This window comes from Elephas maximus, chromosome X (assembly GCF_024166365.1).
Source record: "Elephas maximus indicus isolate mEleMax1 chromosome X, mEleMax1 primary haplotype, whole genome shotgun sequence".
NCBI classification, from domain to species: Eukaryota; Metazoa; Chordata; class Mammalia; order Proboscidea; family Elephantidae; genus Elephas; species Elephas maximus.
In genome coordinates this window covers 49,660,903-49,681,365 of record NC_064846.1, presented here as the reverse complement: position 1 = coordinate 49,681,365, position 20,463 = coordinate 49,660,903, and the positions used below count along the sequence as shown (strand labels likewise).

Genomic DNA, 20,463 nt, shown 5'->3' with positions numbered 1-20,463 from the left:
CTGAGACCTTGAGTTGCCAGTTCTCAGAGACTGGTTCTAGAAACTCACTCCCTGATCTCTAAGGCAGGAAAAGTCTACATATGTTGAAGCAATGACCTTCCTGCTAACTTTTCTCTCCATGGATTCCATGTTCTTCTCTTCCCACTCGTTCTTGCCCTCCTTTCTTCTTCTTCATCCTCCTTTTCTTCCCTGCCCAATATCCCTCGTGTTTTTTAGTCCAGTCAATGATTTCCCTGGGTATGGCTTATCCTCAGCTAGTGTCTCCAAAAATAAAGTAGTTGATGTCCTTTTTTGAGGGAAGGATATTTTCCCCCATTGCCTTACTCCCAAATACACACACCTTTAGGTCCTACTAGGCCAGGGTGTCCCAAGGGTCCAGTTACCCCTGCATGACCAGGAGAACCTGGAAGCCCTGGGTCTCCTCTCAGTCCTGCAATCCCGGGGAATCCTGAAAGTGAAACCAAGGCAGAAGATCAGAATGGGGCATAGCTTGAAGCTAATCCTAACCTTTCCAGAATAAAGGATGGTCATGTGGGATGGTACCTGGAGAGCCAGGAAGGCCAATGTCTCCAGGAACTCCATCTTTTCCATCTTCACCTTTATTTCCTGGGAAACCCACATCACCAATTGGGCCATCTTTTCCTTTGATACCTAGACCAAGAAGAATGCTGAAGGACCAGACCACATTTCAGGGAATGTTCCTCCATAGGAGGAGGTGAGCAGGAAGGTGAAACCACCTTGAACTGAGGGTGCTAGATCTAGGGATATTCAGCCCAATGAAGGAGCTCTGAAAAGGACTGAGGCAGCTGTCTTCACATCTGGAAGGTGCCACCCAATTGAAAATTAAGTGAACTTGTTCTGTGTGTTCCCCAGTGGGTGGAAATGTTCAAGAAGCACAGTTTAGATAACTGTCTATTAAACTAAGGGGGTGGATGCCATTGTCCCAAAGGTCTCTGCTCTCAAGAGAGAGCAGGTAGGTTTGCTTGGGAGAAACGGTGGGCTGCCTGTTAGTGAACACGTGTGAGGTAGGAATCTTTTTGCGTTGGATGGAAGCTGTAGAACTTGGCGTTGATCCCAAAATTCCTTCCATCCCTTAGCTTGGAGGAGTGTGTGAAACATGTGAGACAAAAGTATAGCTACCTTACCTTTAAAACCAGGCTCCCCAGGTTGTCCCTTGGGTCCTGGGGTACCAGGAATTTCAAGTGACTGGCCTGGATCTCCTGGGGATATCGAAACATTGTTCCAGTCATTGGGAGAAGCTATAGCTCATTTTGTACCAAAGAAAGCCTTTGAATGCAAAATCTTTTTAGACTCAATATGGCCAGAGAAACTCCTCGACAAAATTACCCATGGGTTAAGAGGTAACCAATCACCAACAAGATGCTGGGACGCTGCCAGCTGATTAGCATGACATGTGGCTACATGCAGCCCATCTCCATTGGGAAACACATCACTAGGCTCATTACGGGCAGAGAAGAGGGGCCCTAACACATCATCAGAATGAACAGTGATGACAGCAAGGGTAGGAAATTTTCCTGCCCAGTGGGCTGGGTTCAGGAGGGAAAAAACTGTCTAGAGGTCAAGGCTCCCCTCTGCTGCTGAACCTAGAAGGCAGATGGGTCAAACCACACAAACGACAGCCTTTTCTTTAGCTCTGAGAAAGCTGCAGAGAGAGAGACAGCTTGTTAGGTACTACTGTTTGTCGCATTGTCTTTGAGGACCAAGAGCTGCCAAGGAGCTTTGGCCAAAGTGGAAATGTAAATTAATTCACTTTCCCCTAAACATAGTCTCCCCCAAGACAGTCCTGGGCCTGCTAGAAATCTACCTTACTCTAAAAAAAAAATACATTAAAATAGAAAATGCTCCTTACCTTTAGAACCTGGGAGACCAGCTACTCCTGGGAGCCCTGGAGCTCCATTAAGACCCCGTATACCCTGCAAAGCAATATGGGAATCATTATTTCTGCCCAGAGCTCAGGGCTTCCCACCTTCTGGTTCACGCTTCCACTCCCTGAGCCATGTCTGAGAGATGTATATCATATACTTTGTGGCAGGGGTGGGGTGGAGGAGTATAGCTTGCAAACAGGAAGGTAATAAGCAAAGGGCAGAGGCACACACTTAGGGTTTTTAGGGGAGGGACTGGATCTGCAGATTAATCCTGGTCTTGTCATTCATAACTTCCCACTGCCCATCAAAATTGTAATCTTGGGAAATCAAAGTCTGGCTGCTCTAGCAAGTCTCTTAGAAAATACAGAGATTGACAGGTCAAGCACTTGGTGTGTTCTGCAGACAGTCTGCTACCACCTCCCCTGCCAAAGTTTTGGGGCCATTCTTCATGCACAAAAAGAAATGTCGCTCCACCATGCAGGGCTAGCCCTCCACTGCTGGTTCTGCAGAGAACAAGAGCTCTTTCTTGTACCAGGTAGCAGGTGGTACATGTGCAGGTGCTGAAATCTCAATTTGGGCTGTTACTGTTTTCACAGGAAAAGCTGCCTGCACTGTCTAATGTCCAACATACTATCCAAGTCTGGGAAGTGAGCATGTTTGCTGCCATCAGCACAATTCTTCCCCTGGTGTGGTTTTGACTAATTTTGAGATGCACCCAGCAAAGACAAATGCCATGCAGTGCCATGGGCAGGAGGCTGGGTTCTGGGCTCTGTCACTGTGCTCACTGGACCACGATTCTGCCACCACTACCCAGGACACTGGCTCCCTTCCACCTGTTCCCCCTCCTGGTATTTTCCTACACATTGCCATAAAATACTCCTAGTTCTGAGCCTTGCTCATGCTGTGTAGTCCTCCCAAAACACCTTCCCACCTTTCTTCCCCCCTCCTAGTGTGTGGTAGTCAGGACCACCCAGTTTAGAACTATTTCTTTGGCAACTGCTTCAGGCACGCATGTGCATGTGCGTGTGCGTGTGCGTGTGCGTGTGCGTGTGTGTGTGTGTGTGTGTTCTCTCCACCAAATTGACAGTTACTTCTAAAGGACAGGCACTTTGCTTGCAGGGGCAGTACAGGTGTTCTGTGACCCAATTCATTTAGACCCTTCAACACTAGTACTGTCATTGCTACAATTTATCCAGAGCCTGCTATGGGCCAGAAACAGTGCTAAGTGCTTTATACATACCGTGTGAAGGAGGTTTGAATATTATTTCCAGTTTTTACAGATGAGAAACGTGATGCTCAGGGAAGTTAAGCAACATGCATATGATCACAGTGCTAATGGGTGATGGAGCTGAGATTCACACCCTGGTCTGTGTCCTTCCTAAGCCCATTCTACTGCCCTGCCTTTTAAGAGCTCAGAGAAAATGGACTTGACTCTCCGCCAGTTTTTGCTTCTTATGGAGCTTCAAAGACCTTCCTGTCAAAACATCAAGACATCTGTACTGAATTCTTACAATGTGCCTGACTCAATGTGGGATGCTGGCAGTGGGGCACAGGCAAGAAAGCATGTAAGGGAGTCCTTGTTCTCAAGCTCTACTGATCTTGCTGAGGAAATCAGACCCGCACAGACCCAACTCGGATCGATACAGGCAGTGAGAAGTACAGAGGGGCCAGTGTGGTAGGAGCTTATGGGTTTCTGAGGACATGGGGCCTGGGCTGGGCCTTAGGGATGGCAGGTATTAGGCAACTTCAGAGAAGGGAGGAAGCCCCTGTCTGTGGAGGAGATAGCATGAACAAAGGCATAGAAGAGGGGGTGCTCAGGAAAGGATGAGAAGACCCATCAGACTCAAGGAGAGGGAGTTGTCTGAGGACATCTTGAGTGAAGGGGCTGGGAAGTAGGTTGGGGTCAGAACGGTGGAAAAAAGGGGCATTTCCTCCTGCTGTGGGAGGCCCTTCCCTGGTGGAGAGACAAAGAGCTGGGTACACTTACAGTTTCTCCAGGCATTCCTGGGAAGCCTGTGATCCCAGGGGCTCCCTTCAGGCCAGGCAAGCCCCGTAGTCCCAAGGAGCCAGAGGGGCCTGGCCTTCCAACAAGTCCTTTGATAGAGCTGGCAAGTCCAGGAACTCCAGGGAGGCCTGTTGGCCCAGGGCGGCCAGCCTCTCCTTTGTCACCTGGGGAAGAAGAAAAAGGGCATGGAAATAGACTATGGGAAAGAGAAAACCAGCTTGCTAAGGTGCAGGTTCCCAGAATCACAGGCACAGTACACGCTTGGGAGCAGGTGGAGGTGGGGGTGGGGGGGGTGCTTTTCAGCCTTAGGGAGCACTACTCAGGCAACCCAGCTCCAGCAGTGGGAAAACTACGCTCAAGTCCCACTATCTGCCAGGCTCCTCCAGGGGTGCCATGGCCTGCGGGTCAAAAACTCAGCTACCCAGTGGCAATAACAAATGGCAGCCTTAAAGTCCAGGCACCCCTCAGGCCCAGGGAAGGCAGCCTCCTTGCAGCCCCTGCTGCCACCCACTGCTGCTCTGAGGGGCCTTGTAATGGAGAATTTCTCTCAGGAAGGAAGTCAAATTGGGTCATAAAACCTTTCTTGGGCTTTTTTCCTGCCCATTCCCTGCCCCAGCACCTCTGGGCCCTGGAAATCCGTCTGATCCAGCTGAGCCCCGGGAGCCTTTGTCTCCTTTGAACCAAAGATTCAGCATTGGGAGTCTTGGGCCAGGTATTCCGACTGGCCCTGGGTTGCCTCTGTCTCCTGCAGGGATGGATATCATGAGATCAGGGTGAGAGAGCTTAGACATGGGGTCAGGCATGGGCTGACCTGGCATATCAGTTCTTCTCACGCCAGCCCCTGGCCCACTTTCTGGGCCCTTCCATGTTCTTTCCCACTCTATTCTCCCAATGTTGCATTTCTATTTATGCCCTCTCCTTCTACAAGCCCAAAGTCCATCAGCAACTTTTGATCATACTCAAAACTCTCCTCCCATGATCATGTGAAAATGTATAGGCAAGGCCTCCAACATGAAGTGCTAAGTGATTAGGTCTTTTAGTTTCAAAGGCCATAATTCAGAAGCCAAAAATCTTATTATCTAACACAAGTTTGGTTTAAGCCACATGAACGACAAAGTCCATAAACAAAATGTACCTTTGAAGTGTGGGTGGCAGTTCTAGAAATCAATTCCCCAGCTCACCTTTTTCACCAGGGCTACCAGCAGGTCCAGATGTTCCGATTCTTCCTGGTGACCCAGGAATTCCCTTTAATCCACTTGCACCAGGAATACCAGGGAGACCTGGTATCCCTGGAAAACCTATCAGTCCAACGGACCCCTTCTCACCTGTTGAGAGACAAGAACTTCTATTATCCCTGTTTTATATACAAGGATACTGAGGCTCAGAAAAGTTAAATAACTTACCCAAGGTTACACATCTAGGAAGTTTCAGAGAAGGGATTTAAGTCCAGGTTTCTCTAATACCAAGGCTCATGCTCTTAGTTATTATACATTATGCTACTTCCCTGTGCATGGCACTAAAGAAGACAAGAGGTGGGCACCTGTCTTAAGATTCACCAAGTTTAGAGCTCATATGTGGCACAGGAAAAAAAAAAAGCCTAGGGCCAGGAGGCAGGGAGCTGAGCTCTAGCTCTGGCTCTGCTGCTAACCAGTTGTGCGTCCTTGGATCAATTACTTTTCCCTGTATAAAATGCGGAAGTCACCTATCCAACCTCTGACGGATATCAGAGCAATCACAGGAAGTGAGGGCTAGCAGGCTCCATGGTAGGGGTTGTACAAATGAGTAAACCCAATCTGGCTGTTATTGTCCTGGGCTTACTGACTGTGATATTCCACCCAGTGTTCTACCCAGCAGGCAGCGAGGGTGATTCACCTTGGCTGGGGGTCCTTCTTTACGCTATCCTTGTCTAAAGAACTTGCCCCCAAAAGCCCTGCCCATCTCCCTCCCCACTCTCCCATCCCTTGGCAGAGAGGGAGGGGCAAGCTGGGCAGCTTGGATGCTCCTTGTTGGCACTCACTGGTGTCTTGGTGATCACTTTACTTACCCTTTGGGCCTGGGAGACCTGGCAACCCTGTGGCCCCTGGCAAGCCTGAGCTCCCCAGGAAGCCTATTAGGCCTGCAGATCCAGGAAGGCCTTTGAGCCCAGGCAGACCTCTCTTTCCAGTTGATCCTGGGTGACCTGCCTCACCTCTCGAGCCTTTCTTTCCAGGACGTCCTGAATCAGTACAGGAGAGAACACAGAACAGCCATCAGGTGAGGCTCTAGTTCAATCTGGGCCACTGCCCATTTCCATGGCTTCTGGTTGGTTGCCCCGCTGGGTTTTGTAAATGGCCCTTTACACTCGCATATGCAGGTTGCTAGTAGGCAAAGTTCTTAGTTGGCTGAAGCATTAGCACCTACCACCCGGAGTGCCATGCCAATGGCTATTACCTCCAGCACGGCATAGTAGCTGGCAGGGAGAGCAAAACCCCTTCTGATTACACTTCTTCATCCTCTATGAATGTGGTTCACACTTCAGCCTCTGAATGGAGCTCTGGGAAGCCAGGGTGGCAACCGAGCTCCAGTTTCCTAGTACTTCCTGTCTGAATCATCCCACAATGGCTGTTTCCTGAGCCAATCGGTGAAGGAGAGGTTAAAGCTGAGCTGTTGTTTCAGCCTCCCAGGGAGCCATGGATTCAGGGCTGCCCTTTTAATCTCTCATGCAAGCAGTTAAATCAGCCGGTTCCTTGGCATTAAGGTTGAAAGACCCCCTAGAGCCAAATACTGTAGAAATCCCCAAGGCCCATTTGGTCTCCTAGGTATTCGGAGACTTTAACCATGCTTTAAATTGGTCAATGGGATTAACCTCCTGAGCTGCTGCCAAAGTGGAATGTTCAGGTACAAAGCAAGGAAATTAAAAAACCAAAGGATTAAATCAATGACGGCAGAGGTATTTGGGCCCCCAAGGGCCTAAATGAATGGCTGACTTGGCTTTCTAAGGACTGAAAAGCCATCAAGTAGCTGCAAGCCCCAGGATTCGAATGGAAGGCTGTGAAGGGGATCCCGCCACAAGGGAAGGAAATTCAATAGAAGCTAACCCCACGGCATGAGTTCAGGGATTCCTGGCCTTGCAGGCCACACCAGGTTATAGCGTATGGTCAGACAATTCCCTGAGCGGCAAAACTGGCGAGGTGTTAGTCTGTGAGCTTGTGTGCTGTGTTTTCTCACCTGGACAGCCTATGTGAAGACCCCAGAAACATAGAAGGACAAAGGGGAGAAAAAGGATATTAGTGGCTCTGCAAATAACTCCAGTCACTTGGCCAGGAGTAAGGGGAGGAAGGGTAATGTAGTTGCTGAGGTAAGTTGAGGAGAGTGGTGCTAGAAAGAGGCAAGCTGTGCACACTAGAACCAGGGTGTGGCAGGCCCCACCGCTGAGTGAAGGACACTTTGGCCATGGATCCTCAGGGGCATGCTCATCTGAGAGGCAGGTCGCCAGAACAGTCACACTCTGCTCAAGCTCCTCCTCCAACCCAAAGCAGGCTCCCCACTGCCCCAGCGAAGGCAATGGAGGCTGGGCTAGACCTACCTCAACAACAAGGGTGACTTCTCTAATTGGGGAAGGCAGGGAGAGGCTGAAGCATGAAAAGGGGATGTGAGGATATGGGGGAAGGAAAAACCAAAGCAAATCAGTTGCCATCAAGTTGTTTTGGACTCATGGCAACCCCGCGTATTGCAGAGTAGAACTGTGCTCCATCGGGTTTTCATGGCTGTGGCCTTTCAGAGTGTCAGGGCTTTCTTCCAAGTCACCTCTGGGTAGGTTTGAACCACCAACCTTTCTGTTTACAGCCAAGCACTCAACTCTTTGTGCCACCCAGGGAGTCCTTATGGGAGAGGGAGGTGGGAATTATTTGTTATAATATTGTGGGAGCTAAACTGCAGAAGCCTGCTCTGCTTGGAACTGCAAGGGTGACTTGAAACTTGAGAGATTAGGAAAGTCAAGTCTCATTTCAAATCTGACCGTGGCACACTGCTGCCATTGCCCCTCCGGACGCTTGGGCCCAGAGCCGAGCTGAAGTCTGTCAAACTGGGGTTCCTCCTCCAAAGGACCTACCTGCCAAGCCTGGAAAGCCCACTGTTCCTGGGAGACCAGGTTTTCCCTTGATGCCAGACAGGCCACCTGGCCCTCGGGGGCCTGGCTTTCCCGTGTGTCCCGGTGCTCCAGGGCTGCCCCGCTCACCTTTGGCGCCCAGCATGCCAGACTTCCCAAGCAAACCTAGTGAAAGGAAAGGGCAGATGATCACAGCCTAGACTGATAGCAGGGGCCGGGTCACCAAAGCAACTTCCAGAGAAAGAGCTTGGCTCAGGATTCATCCCAGGCGCCACTATTTTCTCAGCAACATCCTTGTTGTTATTCCTGGCAGTGAACCAGAGGCTTTGCAAGAAATTATGGTCACTTCTAGAATTATGAAGATAGGAAAATGGACTCAGGCCACTTAAGGAAATTTCCAAAAAAGGAGGGACAGAACAAAATGGTATTTTATTTTAACCCCCTAAGTAATCCATCACCCCAGAAGCCCCCATTCATGCAAGTATACCAGTTATTGAAAGGTTTTTCTGTAGATTTTTAGATAAGAGTCACCCTTGGGTCCTGGAAAGCCAGAGTCTCCAGGAAATCCTCTGTCCCCTGGCAATCCTTGGAGGCCTTGCTCTCCTGGAGCACCATTTTCAGCACCAAAGATGTCACCAGGGGCTCCCTTGGGACCTGGTAAACCTGGACTGCCAACGTTCCCAGGCAAGCCATCTTTTCCAGGGAGCCCAGGAAACCCAGGCAAGCCCTTCTCCCCACGAGGTCCAGGAAATCCTAATGTAAAGAGGCAAAAATAAAGGCCATGGATGTTTCGAAGCAATTTGTCTGGGTAGAGATGTCATAAGAAGCTACCATATTAATAACATGTGTCACTTCTCTTGAGGATCAGGAATCTCTGGTCCTAGGAGGCCTAGCCCTGAGGCAGGGGCTGCACCATGTGACCTGGAAGAGTTTCTGCTTCAGTGAGGCCTGGCCCTTGGGCAGAGCTCAGCAGCCTGCTCCTGGGGCTCCTACAGTTGCCGAACAGCACAAGCTACCCGCCCCCCAGACCTCTTGGCAAGAGCCCCAACCTCTGGAGTTGTCTAACTGCTGCTAGGATTCCTCCCTCACCTCTGGGTGGGGGAGGGAACTGAGGCACCAATAAACCCCGAGAGCACGTGGCCCCGAGGTGAGCCCATGCTGTAAGGCGCTGGTGGTTGTCTCATTTGAGCATCAATGGAATCACCTGGGGTGGGGAACGCATGTTAAAACACAGATTGCAGGGCCCCACCTCATTTGTTTCTGAGCAGTAGGTCTTGGAGAGGGGCCAAGAATTTGCTTCTCTAACAAGTTTCCAGGTGCTGCTGAAGCTGCTGGCTGAAGCATCTCACTCTGAGAACCACTGGTGTAGTTAGTGTTAATGAAGCACGGGTTGGAACAGGGTATGAGAAAAGGGATAGAAATGGACAACTTTCCTCTAACTGATCTGAATCTCTTTCTCTGGCCTTTAAGGAGCTGATTCAGGAACCTGCCATAGAACTGGCAGTCAAACAACCTGGCTCTTAGTCCTAACTTGGTCACGAGTGATCGAGCTTTGTGATCTCAGGCAAGTCATTTTCTATCTAGCTTGGTCACTAGTGATCAAGCTTTGTGATCTCAGGCAAGTCATCTTCCACTGGGTGTGAGTTTCCTCATCTGAAAGTGAAGGGGTTGTCCCAGTTGATCTCCAATGGCCCTTACAGCTCTGATACGCTGTCATTCTATGGCTCTAAACTCTGTCTTGCCTGGGTATGAAATCAAACCTTCTCACCCACCCCAGAGAGCAAACTTAGCTTCCTGTAATTGGCAGAGGGCTACCACAATCCAAACACACACAAAAGGAGAAGCAGGCGAGAAGTGCCTTTCCTAACCTGGCAATTCAGGGAGACGAACTAATCCAGCACTTCCAGGCTCTCCTTTAGCTCCACGTACTCCAGGCTGGCCTGGAGTCCCAGGGTAGCCACGGATTCCTTTAGGGCCTGAAAACCCAAACATAAGTAGTGAGGGGAAAGGAAAGTCAGTGTGGCTAGGTATGACATCTGATGTTCAGTCAAGTCTCCTAGTCTCCTGGAGGGCCTCTCCTATCCTCACCTCCCCACACTGCCCTCTCCAGCAGCCATTCTATTGCCTCAATGCCCCAAAGCTGCCTATTCAGGAAGGATGTGAATCTGTACTGTGCTCTGCTTCCTTAGGCTCATAGCTCTTATAGCTGTGCTCAGTGGCTTCCTCTGGCCCTATTACATACCTGGGACTCCGGGAGCTCCTGGGAGGCCTGATGGACCGTATAAGCCAGTAATAATACATGGCAACGTGATTCCTGTAAATGGTAACATGTAAGCATCTGGTGAACCCACTCAATCAAGGAAGATTTCCTGCTAACATACTCCTTAGCTCCCATCCCATTCTACTTTATGGAATGACCATGTTCTTCTTCCCATCCAGTAGCTGGCTGCCCATACGGAACAATGTTGGCATCAGAAACTCTTGGGAGTTACCCCTAGAGTACAATAGTTTACAGATGCAAATGTCCTCAGTGTCCAAGTGCCAAGATCTTCCTTCCCAAACCATTGGTGCCTGGTGAACAGTCACGCAGTAGCTGTTACCTAACAAGGCTTCCTAGAGGTAGCCTACACAGGAACAACAGCAAATGGCGACTGACTACTCACCCTACTCTCAGACAGAGTTTCTCCCTAGGGTGGGGGCTTGGGGTTAGTCCTAAGGGCCTATTATACCCACATGACTAAACTGGAGGGTTTGAAGTCGAGACTCCTCAGGTTTACATGTCTGCCCTTTTCTTGGAATGAGGCTTTTCCCAAACCATTGAGTTTTTTTTTTGACACCTCATGTGGGATCACTAAGACCTATTTAATGTCCTTGGTCAGATGAACCTGTAAGTCTGTACCAGGTGAACACCGAAGGCCACTCTCTTGTCCATGACAGACAAACCAAGACCTTTCCTTCAGCTCCTCATTTGAAACTGTCAATTCTGCTGCTCAGGAAGAAGGGGCAGTCACTTTCAATATTTGAGACTTTGAAACAGACATTCATAGCCTTTCCCCTAGCAAATTCTTTATTGCTCATTTATAATGCAAATAAAAAGAGTCTATAAGATCACAAAGGGGAGTCTTAATAAAACACTGGTGAACAAATTGTTTGTTGGCTCCCTCAAGTGCCATTTACAAACAATTGCTATGCTAATTAAAATTAAGTCTTGCCTATTCCTTAAAACAATTCCCCAAGTTCTGCTTTTAAGCCACAGAGCCAACAGTTGTAATGAACTGCTTTCGCCTGTACTTAAAATACATCACAAACTGCATTTCTTATTTTTTTTTTTTTATGTATACAACCTATGATTCAGACTATTCACTCAACTGGCTGGCACTCATGCTCCAACCTCACTTCTCTTTGCAAATATAAACGCTTCATGGCATTTTTAGCCCACTCATTCTATTCTTAAATCAAGACTGGCAATGAACAGCAGAATGTATCTGTTATGAGGATGGACACTGAGTTTGTATCCTAGTTCTGCTACTAAGTAGCTGTGTGGGCAAGACACTTAACCTCTCTGAACTGCATGTGTAAAATCCGAACTACCTACCTTATCTGGTGTTTGTGTGGATTATATGAAATAGTGCTAACGGCACTTAGCACAGTGCCCTGGCACAGTGCTGCTGTTGTTAGGTGCTGGCGAGTCGCTCCCGACTCATAGCGACCCTACGTACAATAGAATGAAACACTGCCCGGTGAGTAATAGTTCTTATTATCTTACTTGAGAAATATTCAGAAAAGCTAGTGCAAGGGCATCTCCTAGTTTCTAACTCAGTCATTTTGTAGCCTGAGCAGAAACTTTCTGCCCTATATACCTTAGGTTTCTATAGTCATATTTCCACAGGTGGAGAGATTGCCCCAGGCCTGGATCCTCCTCAGTAGGTGGTCATACCCACCTCCATCCAGCTAGATATTGAGATGATGGAGCTATTTTGAGGGTAAGGTCTATGGGCGAGCACCTCATGGTAACATGCTTCACTTGGAAAGGGCTCCTAACCCTGTGCTCAACTCTGGCGGGGGTCCTTTGGACTAGGCTGAAGAACTGCCTCCATAAATGGTACCATGAAAGGGACCCTGCAGAAGATTCTTCTGCCCTCAAATATCTCAAAAGCTCATTGGCTTCCATGTGCCAGTCTCCACCATTGCAGGTTCATTGCTTTATGTCTTAAACCAAGAACTGGGTTAAATACATATATCTCTGGGCTGGGTCCAAACATGAAACCATCCATTCTCAACTTGTCAGGTCAGTTTAATAGATTCATCTGCGACAGCCAGATAAAAACAAAGCTTTAGAGGACGGGGCCAATGACAGGCATTTGAAAAGGCTCCAGGACAAGAAAAATAATGATAAAAGGGAAGATGAGTAGAAACCAGAAGGAATAAAAGACATGCTTCCCTTCATAATTTTGCTGCAGGCCATTCCTGTACACCATACCAAATGTGTGCATCATAAGCTAAGGGTCAAAATAGCAAAAAGGTAAAAAGTCAAGTAATACTGCTACTGAGCTCTTTTACGTTACATCCCTGTCTTCTACTTTACATCCTTAAATTCATAGCCTTCTCAACAAAGCAGAGATCAGCTCTACTCATGTTCTGTTTTAGAAGAATAATAAATAACCTAATCAGAATTCCCCATTAACCCAAAAATTCATCTTCAGAATAAATAAAAAGGATCTTTGGTTATCAAGATGCTGACATCTCAATTTGCTCTACATCCAGTGACTCAAGATCAGACGAGTGTGGATCTTTTCAAGTACCTCCCAAAGCAAGTTACAGCCCCAGTGAAGTTGGGAAAATGAAGGTGCTTAAGGTAGAGATCAGCCAAGCCAATAACATGCATGGTGAAGGCAACTGGCCACTCTCAGAGGCTGCATGCCCACTTACTCCCGCACTTCCCCCAAGAGGTATGTGTCCAGGAGTCTCCAAAGCAGTGTCAGTGTTAGCCTTTGCACCACAGGCTCAGGATCACTCCTCCCCAACCAGTGGCTCCAGTGTGGTGCTCAAGCCATTGCGAGTGTCTGAGACAATGGTGAACCAAATGAGGGGGGGTGCTGACACTGGTGTCTGAGAACCTCTAGACCTAGCTAGCTCTCACCTCCCTCTGTGTCTATGACTCCTTTACCAACCTTCTCCCTGCAGCAGCAGTCACCTAGACCAAGCAAGTAAAGAAGAAAATTAAACAAGGACCTTTGGGGACCCTTGGTCCCAGATATGTCCAACAATCAAATTCTCTGTCGGGATTGAGTAGAGAGGACTAGCACCCACACAGGATCAAGCACACAGTAGCACTTCAGTAATAACCAGGATGATTGATTACTACCAGCATCTGGAACAGAACCTCTTTGGAAACAGCCAGTTGTCTGCTTGTCCAGGGTTTGTAACATTTCACAATATGAGGCCAAAAGGCTTCCGATGATTACACTGGCAATGCAGCTGTCCTAGCCTAGCTTGGGCCCCCAGTGGTTGGCGTAGGTGCATTTAGGAACAGCATCTCAATTTTTCATGGCAACAGCAACGACTACAATGCAAATGTCTGGGGCCCACAGGTTATTTGTTTTTAAAATTATGTGGAAAGAAAGCTAGGTTTGAGGGGTTACATTTGATTGCAGCATAGAGCAATAGAAAGCTCATGCTTTTAATTAAAATAATTTTTTTTTTAATTCTTGGTACTGCATCAAGAATATTTCTGGCATAAGGTATCCCCCAGACTTTAGCTTACTATATCACTATATTCCTAAGAGCTTTCTGTGCCCAAGGACTAGTGAAGTTTTGGGGTAAAAATGGTCCCATGGCCTCCCTTCTGTGAACTCAGCCTGTTTTTAAGCAGTTGGAATGTTGATAACATCCAGAAGATTTAGGGTGTGTGTAAGTGTATAAAACCAAAATCAAACCAAACCCGTTGCCGTTGAGTCAATGCCAACTCACAGCAACCCTATAGGACAGAACAGCACGGCCCCATAGAGTTTCCAGGGAGCACCTGCTGGATTTGAACTGCTGACCTTTTGGTTAGCAGCCACAGCATTTAACCGCTATGCCACCAGGGCTCCGTGTAAGTGTATAGGTGTCATATTATTATAATTCAGTAGAAAACTTAGTTGCCTACAAAATAGGTTGACCTAGAATGATGACCCAGTTGAAGGAGGGGCACTAGGCATGGTCATGAGTAACGTCTCTGGGAACAGAACTGGAAGCAAAGCTATAGTGGTCACCAGGATTCCCAAAGGGGAGAATGATTTCATTTGATAAAATTCCTCACAGCCCTGATAGAAATTTGTGAAATGAAATACTGACTTGATTTTAAGAATCTTGAATCACAAAAATTTTAACCTATACCATCATCTTTATTGCACACACAAAAAAAAACAGATTTTAAAACAAATAAAATCTTATAAGACCTAGTATCCTATCATCTTCTTTTTTTTAAATCCTTCAAGGTGACAAGGTGGAAAGTGGAGCAATGGATCTAAGAAATAGTCCCCTGGTTATTAGGAAAGTCCTTTCTTCTGAAAATATGTATGTCTCCCATGGAACATTTTATTACGCTAGGCATGTTGAGAAACATTGCGAGGTATTACTTGCCTTCTCTGCTATCCAGAGGTTTACAGTGTAATTGGAAAAGTCAAAGCATTAATGGAAGGAAATACATAATTAGGTGGCAAGAACATACCACGGAGGTCAAAAGAGGGCTTAATGGAAGAAGTGGAACTTACGTTGAACTCTAAAAGATGAATAGGATGTGACTACATACAGAAAAGAGGAAGGATATTCCAGAAAAAAAGACAACATGGGCAAAATACTGGAGTTGGAAATGTGTTTGGGGACAGTGAAGACTGATGTGATAGGTTTTTTTTTTAATCATAAAGTATACATGATATGGTTGTAAAAGTTGGTTGCACCCATGTTTGGAGACATTTGAATTCCAGACTAAGGAGTTTGGATGTTATCCTCTATAAAGTGGTGGACACTGGTGGCTTTGGATTAGGGGTTACATGATGAAAACTGACACTTTACGGATATTAAATTGGCAGTAATATGCATAGTAGAATTGAGTGGGAGAAAGTTTGGAGGTAGGAGATGAGAAACTACTTAGGAAGTTGTCATTCGTTCACTTATCCATCCATCTATCCAAACATCCATTTATTCAAACAAGCATACAGGCATTTGATAAGCTAGGCATGAGATAATGAGACCTTAGGAGCAAGAAGAAGGGAAGAAAGAATATGAGGCATTGCAATGAAAGAATAAGAGATAAATTTCAAGTTTTCAAACTTTAGATGACTAGAAGTGTGACACTGCTAAACATAGAAGTTTGGATAAAGAGCTGTTCTGGTTGTATGAAAGAAAAGTCATTAGCACAGCACCTTCACGACCTATAAGCAGGATCATCACACATTATAAATCCTGATATTCCAGTAGAATAAGAAGTTATATAAAAGGGGGATCTAAGATATCAAATGGGGTTAGACTAGGTACAACTAGGGTCTCTTCCCATTGTGACACTCCACAAACTGAAGAAAGGCTCCTCCCTGATGGAATGATATAACCATACAACTTAGAGGACACCTTGTTCAATCTCCCACTCATAAGTTTCATGGCATTCATAGTAAATGGTCATCCAGCTCCTGCTTGACCTCTTGATTATGAGCTCCCAAGGCAGCCTGTTACATTTTCATACAGCTGTTAGGAAGTTCTTCACTAAGTAGAGCTGAAATCCTTATTGTTCTGCCCACAAAGCTTACCCCAATACAATTATGATCTTTTTTCCACATGAAAACCTTGAAGAAAATGAAAAGTAGTGACTAGAGTCAGCCAAATCACTTCTTATCACGTTTCACATACTTGGGTCACAGCTACATCTTACAAGGGGTCAGTTTTACAAGTCCAAAGACATCTGATTCCCTGACTCACCTGGAGGCCCAGGAAGACCTTGTTGTCCTGGTAATCCATCTATTCCTTTGTCTCCTGGAAGCCCACGAGGTCCAGGAGATCCTGGCAGCCCAATTCCTGGGAGGCCAGTTAGACCATGCTGGCCTTTTCTACCAGGAAGTCCTGGGAACCCTTTTTCTCCAGGAAAGCCCTGTCCAGCATCACCCTAGACAATATACAAAAAAGAAAGAATACCCAACTCAGAAACTTAGCTGGAGAGTCCTCTGACCGTAGGAAAGAGGTAATCAGTGTGACTGATGCTTTGGTTTTTCTGAAAATTCTTTATCACTCTAGTATATCAGTCAACCTCCCCTGAGTTTAGTTAGTGCATCCTGGGTGATCTGATGATGCAAAAGGTTCTAGATCTGGAGGGAAAGAAACAGGATAGCAGCAACTGTTGAGGTCACAGAGAGCAGCTGGATTACTTGAGGGGAAGAGCCACAGAGAAGCTGAAGCATTTTCAGTGATGTGGTCAATTGTTACCAGCGTATATCAAAAGAGACAATGACCCAGTCAGAGAAAATGATTCCCATTTTACAGAAAGGAAAACCACAGAGCAAAAAGTGCCCTGGGTGCCTCAATGAATCAGTGGCAGAGGCAGGAAGAGATGTTTCAGGACTGTCTCTATTCTGCCCTGTGTTATGGTCCATTGGCCAGCAGAACCCCTAAATCAGGTGCGAGGATTTATAGGAATGATCAACTTACCAGAGGGCCTGGCAGACCTGGTAAACCTGGTACTCCGTCCTTGCCTGGGACTCCTGTCTCACCAGGGTGCCCCTGGGGACCATCATCACCCTGCTCTCCTGGCATCCCTGGTCTTGTACTTTGAGTTGGTTCTCCCTTCTCTCCTTTGGGGCCTGCAGGACCTGGAGGCCCAAATAAACCCTGACAAAGAGACAAAAGGGAATATTCAGGAGATATAGATTTCATAGAATTCTGGCACTTAATGTAAGTTCTGACCTAAGGCAGGTCCTTGGGTTCATTTTGACACCACTCTGGGTACTTCATTATGTTGCAGTCTTGTTTTATAATTGCCCAGTTATTTACTGTAACCTTTCTAAATTTTGTGGTCTTTGAAGATAGGAACCTTGTCTTTTTTTTTTTTTTTAATTGTACTTTGGGTGAAAGTTTACAGCTCGAATTAGTTTCTCATTCAAAAATTCATACACAAATTGTTTTGTGACATTGGTTGCAATCCTCGCAATGTGCCAGCACTCTCCCCCTTTCCACCTTGGGTTCCCCGTGTCCATTCGTCCAGTTTTCCTGTCTTCTCATCGTTGCTTTTGGGCAGGTGTTGCCCATTCGGTCTCGTATACTTGATTGAGCTAAAAAGCACGTTCTTCATGTACATTATTGTTTGTTTTATAGCCTTGTCTAATCTTTGGCTGAAAGGTGGGCTTTGGGAGTGGCTTCAGTTGAGTTAGCAGGGTGTCCAGGGGTCATAGTCTCGGGAGTTCTTCCAGCAAGAGCCTAGTCTTAATCCCAGTTTTATCTTCAGGATCCAACACAGTGTTAGGCAAATGTAAACAATATATATTTTGTGGGGAGAAGGAAGGGAGGGAGAAAAGGATGGAGGTAGGTAGGTTAAAGTAGAAAGGGACTTTAGGGAACACCTAGACAGACCTCTTCCTACTAAAGATTGAAAAGCTGAAGCTTTGCTTTAGCTCCTTTTTTTTATGTAAGTAAGCCCTGGTGGTACAGTGGTTAAAGCACTTGGTTGCTAGCCAAAAGGTTGGCAGTTCGAACCCACTAGACACTCTGTGAGAGAAAAATGTAGTAGTCTGAGTCCATAAAGATTTAAAGCCTATGAAACCCTATGGGGCAGTTCTACTCTGTCCTGTAGGGTTGCTAGGAGTCAGAATTTACTCAATGGCAGTGTGTTTTTTTTTTTCTTTTAAATGTACTTTAGAAAAGTGGTAAGTGGGGCGTGAGAGGTACTTGAAAGCTCCTGTTGCTCCCTCAGGGCCAAAGTTTGGCAAGACTTACTGGAGACCCAGCTGGGCCCTCTGCACCCTCAGAGCCTGTATCTCCTCGGATTCCTTTGAGGCCTGGAAGACCCATGAGACCTGGTGGCCCAGGCAGGCCTGGTTCCCCGGGTGGTCCAGTGTTGGGGACGCCACCATCACAAGCACAAAAACCGGAGTCCCCTGGAGGAAAAAAAAGAAAAAGATCATAAAGCAGGCCATCTTTCCAAGAAAAAGGAAGATCTGATAGTAGTAATTTGTGACTTAGACAACTAACTCCATGGAGGGAATCAAAAAGTCATCAGAGAAGAAAGCCAAATGAAGCAGGTTCACTATCCATCCAAGTATGTCTATACTAGTGATTTTGATTTCACTAGTCTGGGGTGGGGCGCAGCCATCAGTGAGTCCAATGTGCAGCCAGACTTGAGAACCACAGACCTACACTAACCAACTGAGGGTCTGGAATCCAAACCACTCCAAGGTTCTCATCACCAAAATGTCTTTTCCCCTGAATTTTGTACACAGGAGACAACTGCCAAATAAATTGATGATGGGGATTTCAGAAAAGCACCTTTAAAGAGGTGTCGGGGAGTCACTAGCACTACATCCCAAGCGCCTACACCTTCCACACCTATGGTCTGGAAAATGAGAACTGGTGCCCACACAGGCACCTCTGAGATTCCCTCAGGCCTCTTCTTACTTTAGAAATTGATACTCCCTGAAACTCTGAGAGAAAAGTCAGTTCTCTAGATTAACATTTCTCAAAGTGCTATCCATGGACCTCCTGTATGAGTCAGCTGTGATGCTTGTTTACAAGGCAGATGGCTGGGCCCCATCTCAGTCCTGGTCAATCAGATGCTTGGGAGGCTGGACCCAAGAATCTGATTTTTAGTAATTTTTCCTAGGTAATTCTCATGTACCATGAAGAATGAGAATCACTACTGTAGACTTTGGGGAAACTTTCTGGTCTAATGGAAATATAGAAAGGGAGCATTAGAGTTGCCCTTGTTTTAGGAGTGAGAATGGTATGGTATGGAGAAACACACGAGCTCTGTAGTGAGTCAGGAAAGGGCCAAGAGGAACACACTAAAATTCAGCCTTGCAATGTAGTGCTCTTTCTCCTCAAATAGTTGTCCTTGGATCTGAACTGCAGAGACTGAGCTTTCAGAAACTTCTAAACTAGCTCCTGTGCCTAAGTAGTGAGATTTTACGACAAGATAATGAGAAAGGAGTGGAGTAACTAGGACTTCTCTGTTTGGGGCTGAGGAAAAGCTGTTAATTCCTTGAGGGAAGAGGAGAAATCTCAAATACCTGAAACCCTGAGCCCATCCCCAAACCTCTCTTCAGCCAGTAGTTTTTCCCCTCTTCCTCCACCCTGACCTGGGCTGCAACCATAATGAATTATCTAAGCTTTAGCATCTTCCCCTCAGAGCAAGGAATGGGGAAACGACCTAAAGGCAGTAAGAAGACAGAGAGAAGCAGTACAGTTGAGGGCTTGGGTAATCAATCAGTCCTTCCATGTCAGTGGGGACTCAACTGTTTTCCTGCAGCAAGCTGACTGTTTTGGAGTGCTAGGTCTTGACCTATTTCAGAGCCCTTTTTTTCAGGCTGAAGATAATGATTAGTGACTTTCGACCTTAGCCTTGTAAATGGGGAAGGGCTAGAGCTTCTCCTTTCTCAGGCTGTGGTTAACACCGTAGTTTGCCAACACCAGCTTTTGCAAGTTGAGGGGGTAAGAAGAGCAGCCTGTAAACCACTTTTCCTATGTGACTTCAATTGCCAGCCTCAGTCTTAAAGCCCCAAATACAGTACTTGCAATAATCCTATATGAAATCCTCAATCAAGATCCAAGACTGCTTTTGTTCAGGTTCCCAAGGCTTTTGGTTTGCTCATAAAGCCTTCTCTGAGGAGTCTGGGGGACAATGAAACCCAAGGGAACAAAATCACCTTTTACTCCTTTGAGGCCTGGGTTTCCTTTCGGGCCTCTTTCTCCTCTGAGGCCAGGGTACCCTGCCTCAGCATTCTTTAGGGGCTCAGTCTCAAATGATGGACCTACAGGAAAAAGAAACATAAAAGATTGGCACCTTACATGAGCTTGATGACTCACACAACTCAGCAGAGCAGTTCAATTGCCAAGGCCTGGGTCCTTGAGACCCAAAAACTACAGCAGAGACAAAAATAAACAAACAAGACACAGACCCCAGTAGGATCCCCTGCTGGCTCAATTAATTCTACTAATACTTATATAATGCTTACTATGTTCCAGGCACTGTACTAGACACTGGGGATACAGGAATGGACAAGGTAACTTCAGTAACTCAACAGTCCCTGCACCTACCTTGGAAAGTTCCCATAGGACAGAGAGGAAATGGTACAAGCTGCAGTGGTCGTGGGATTTAGGTTACAAAGAAACATGCTGGGGAAATAGTTCCAACGTCAATGATGACTAGTCTTTCTCTCTGAATCTAGAACCCCATACTCAGGTAGAAGATCTAAGGAGAATAAGCCCTTGGTAGGCTCACGGCAGCCACTTTCCACCTTGAGGATACA

The 20,463-nt window shown here is 46.7% G+C and overlaps 1 protein-coding gene across 2 annotated transcripts in view; it reads right to left on the bottom strand.

The window, feature by feature from the left end:
* Window positions 1-20,463, bottom strand: part of COL4A6 (collagen type IV alpha 6 chain) — a 358,879-nt gene that overhangs the window by 17,104 nt on the left and 321,312 nt on the right. The window contains exons 20-36 of one of the 2 annotated variants that reach the window (XM_049873259.1): window positions 19,861-19,965; window positions 17,936-18,096; window positions 16,655-16,834; window positions 15,932-16,115; window positions 13,119-13,172; window positions 10,221-10,292; window positions 9,847-9,954; window positions 8,510-8,731; window positions 7,982-8,143; window positions 5,936-6,106; window positions 5,073-5,216; window positions 4,511-4,636; window positions 3,874-4,055; window positions 1,871-1,934; window positions 1,146-1,220; window positions 544-651; window positions 341-448 (exon numbers count right to left, since the gene is read on the bottom strand). In XM_049873259.1, the coding sequence (XP_049729216.1) occupies window positions 341-448; window positions 544-651; window positions 1,146-1,220; window positions 1,871-1,934; window positions 3,874-4,055; window positions 4,511-4,636; window positions 5,073-5,216; window positions 5,936-6,106; window positions 7,982-8,143; window positions 8,510-8,731; window positions 9,847-9,954; window positions 10,221-10,292; window positions 13,119-13,172; window positions 15,932-16,115; window positions 16,655-16,834; window positions 17,936-18,096; window positions 19,861-19,965 (2,226 nt within the window). The remainder of the gene's footprint in view (window positions 1-340; window positions 449-543; window positions 652-1,145; window positions 1,221-1,870; window positions 1,935-3,873; window positions 4,056-4,510; window positions 4,637-5,072; window positions 5,217-5,935; window positions 6,107-7,981; window positions 8,144-8,509; window positions 8,732-9,846; window positions 9,955-10,220; window positions 10,293-13,118; window positions 13,173-15,931; window positions 16,116-16,654; window positions 16,835-17,935; window positions 18,097-19,860; window positions 19,966-20,463) is intronic. The other variant, XM_049873261.1, reaches the window with a different exon arrangement.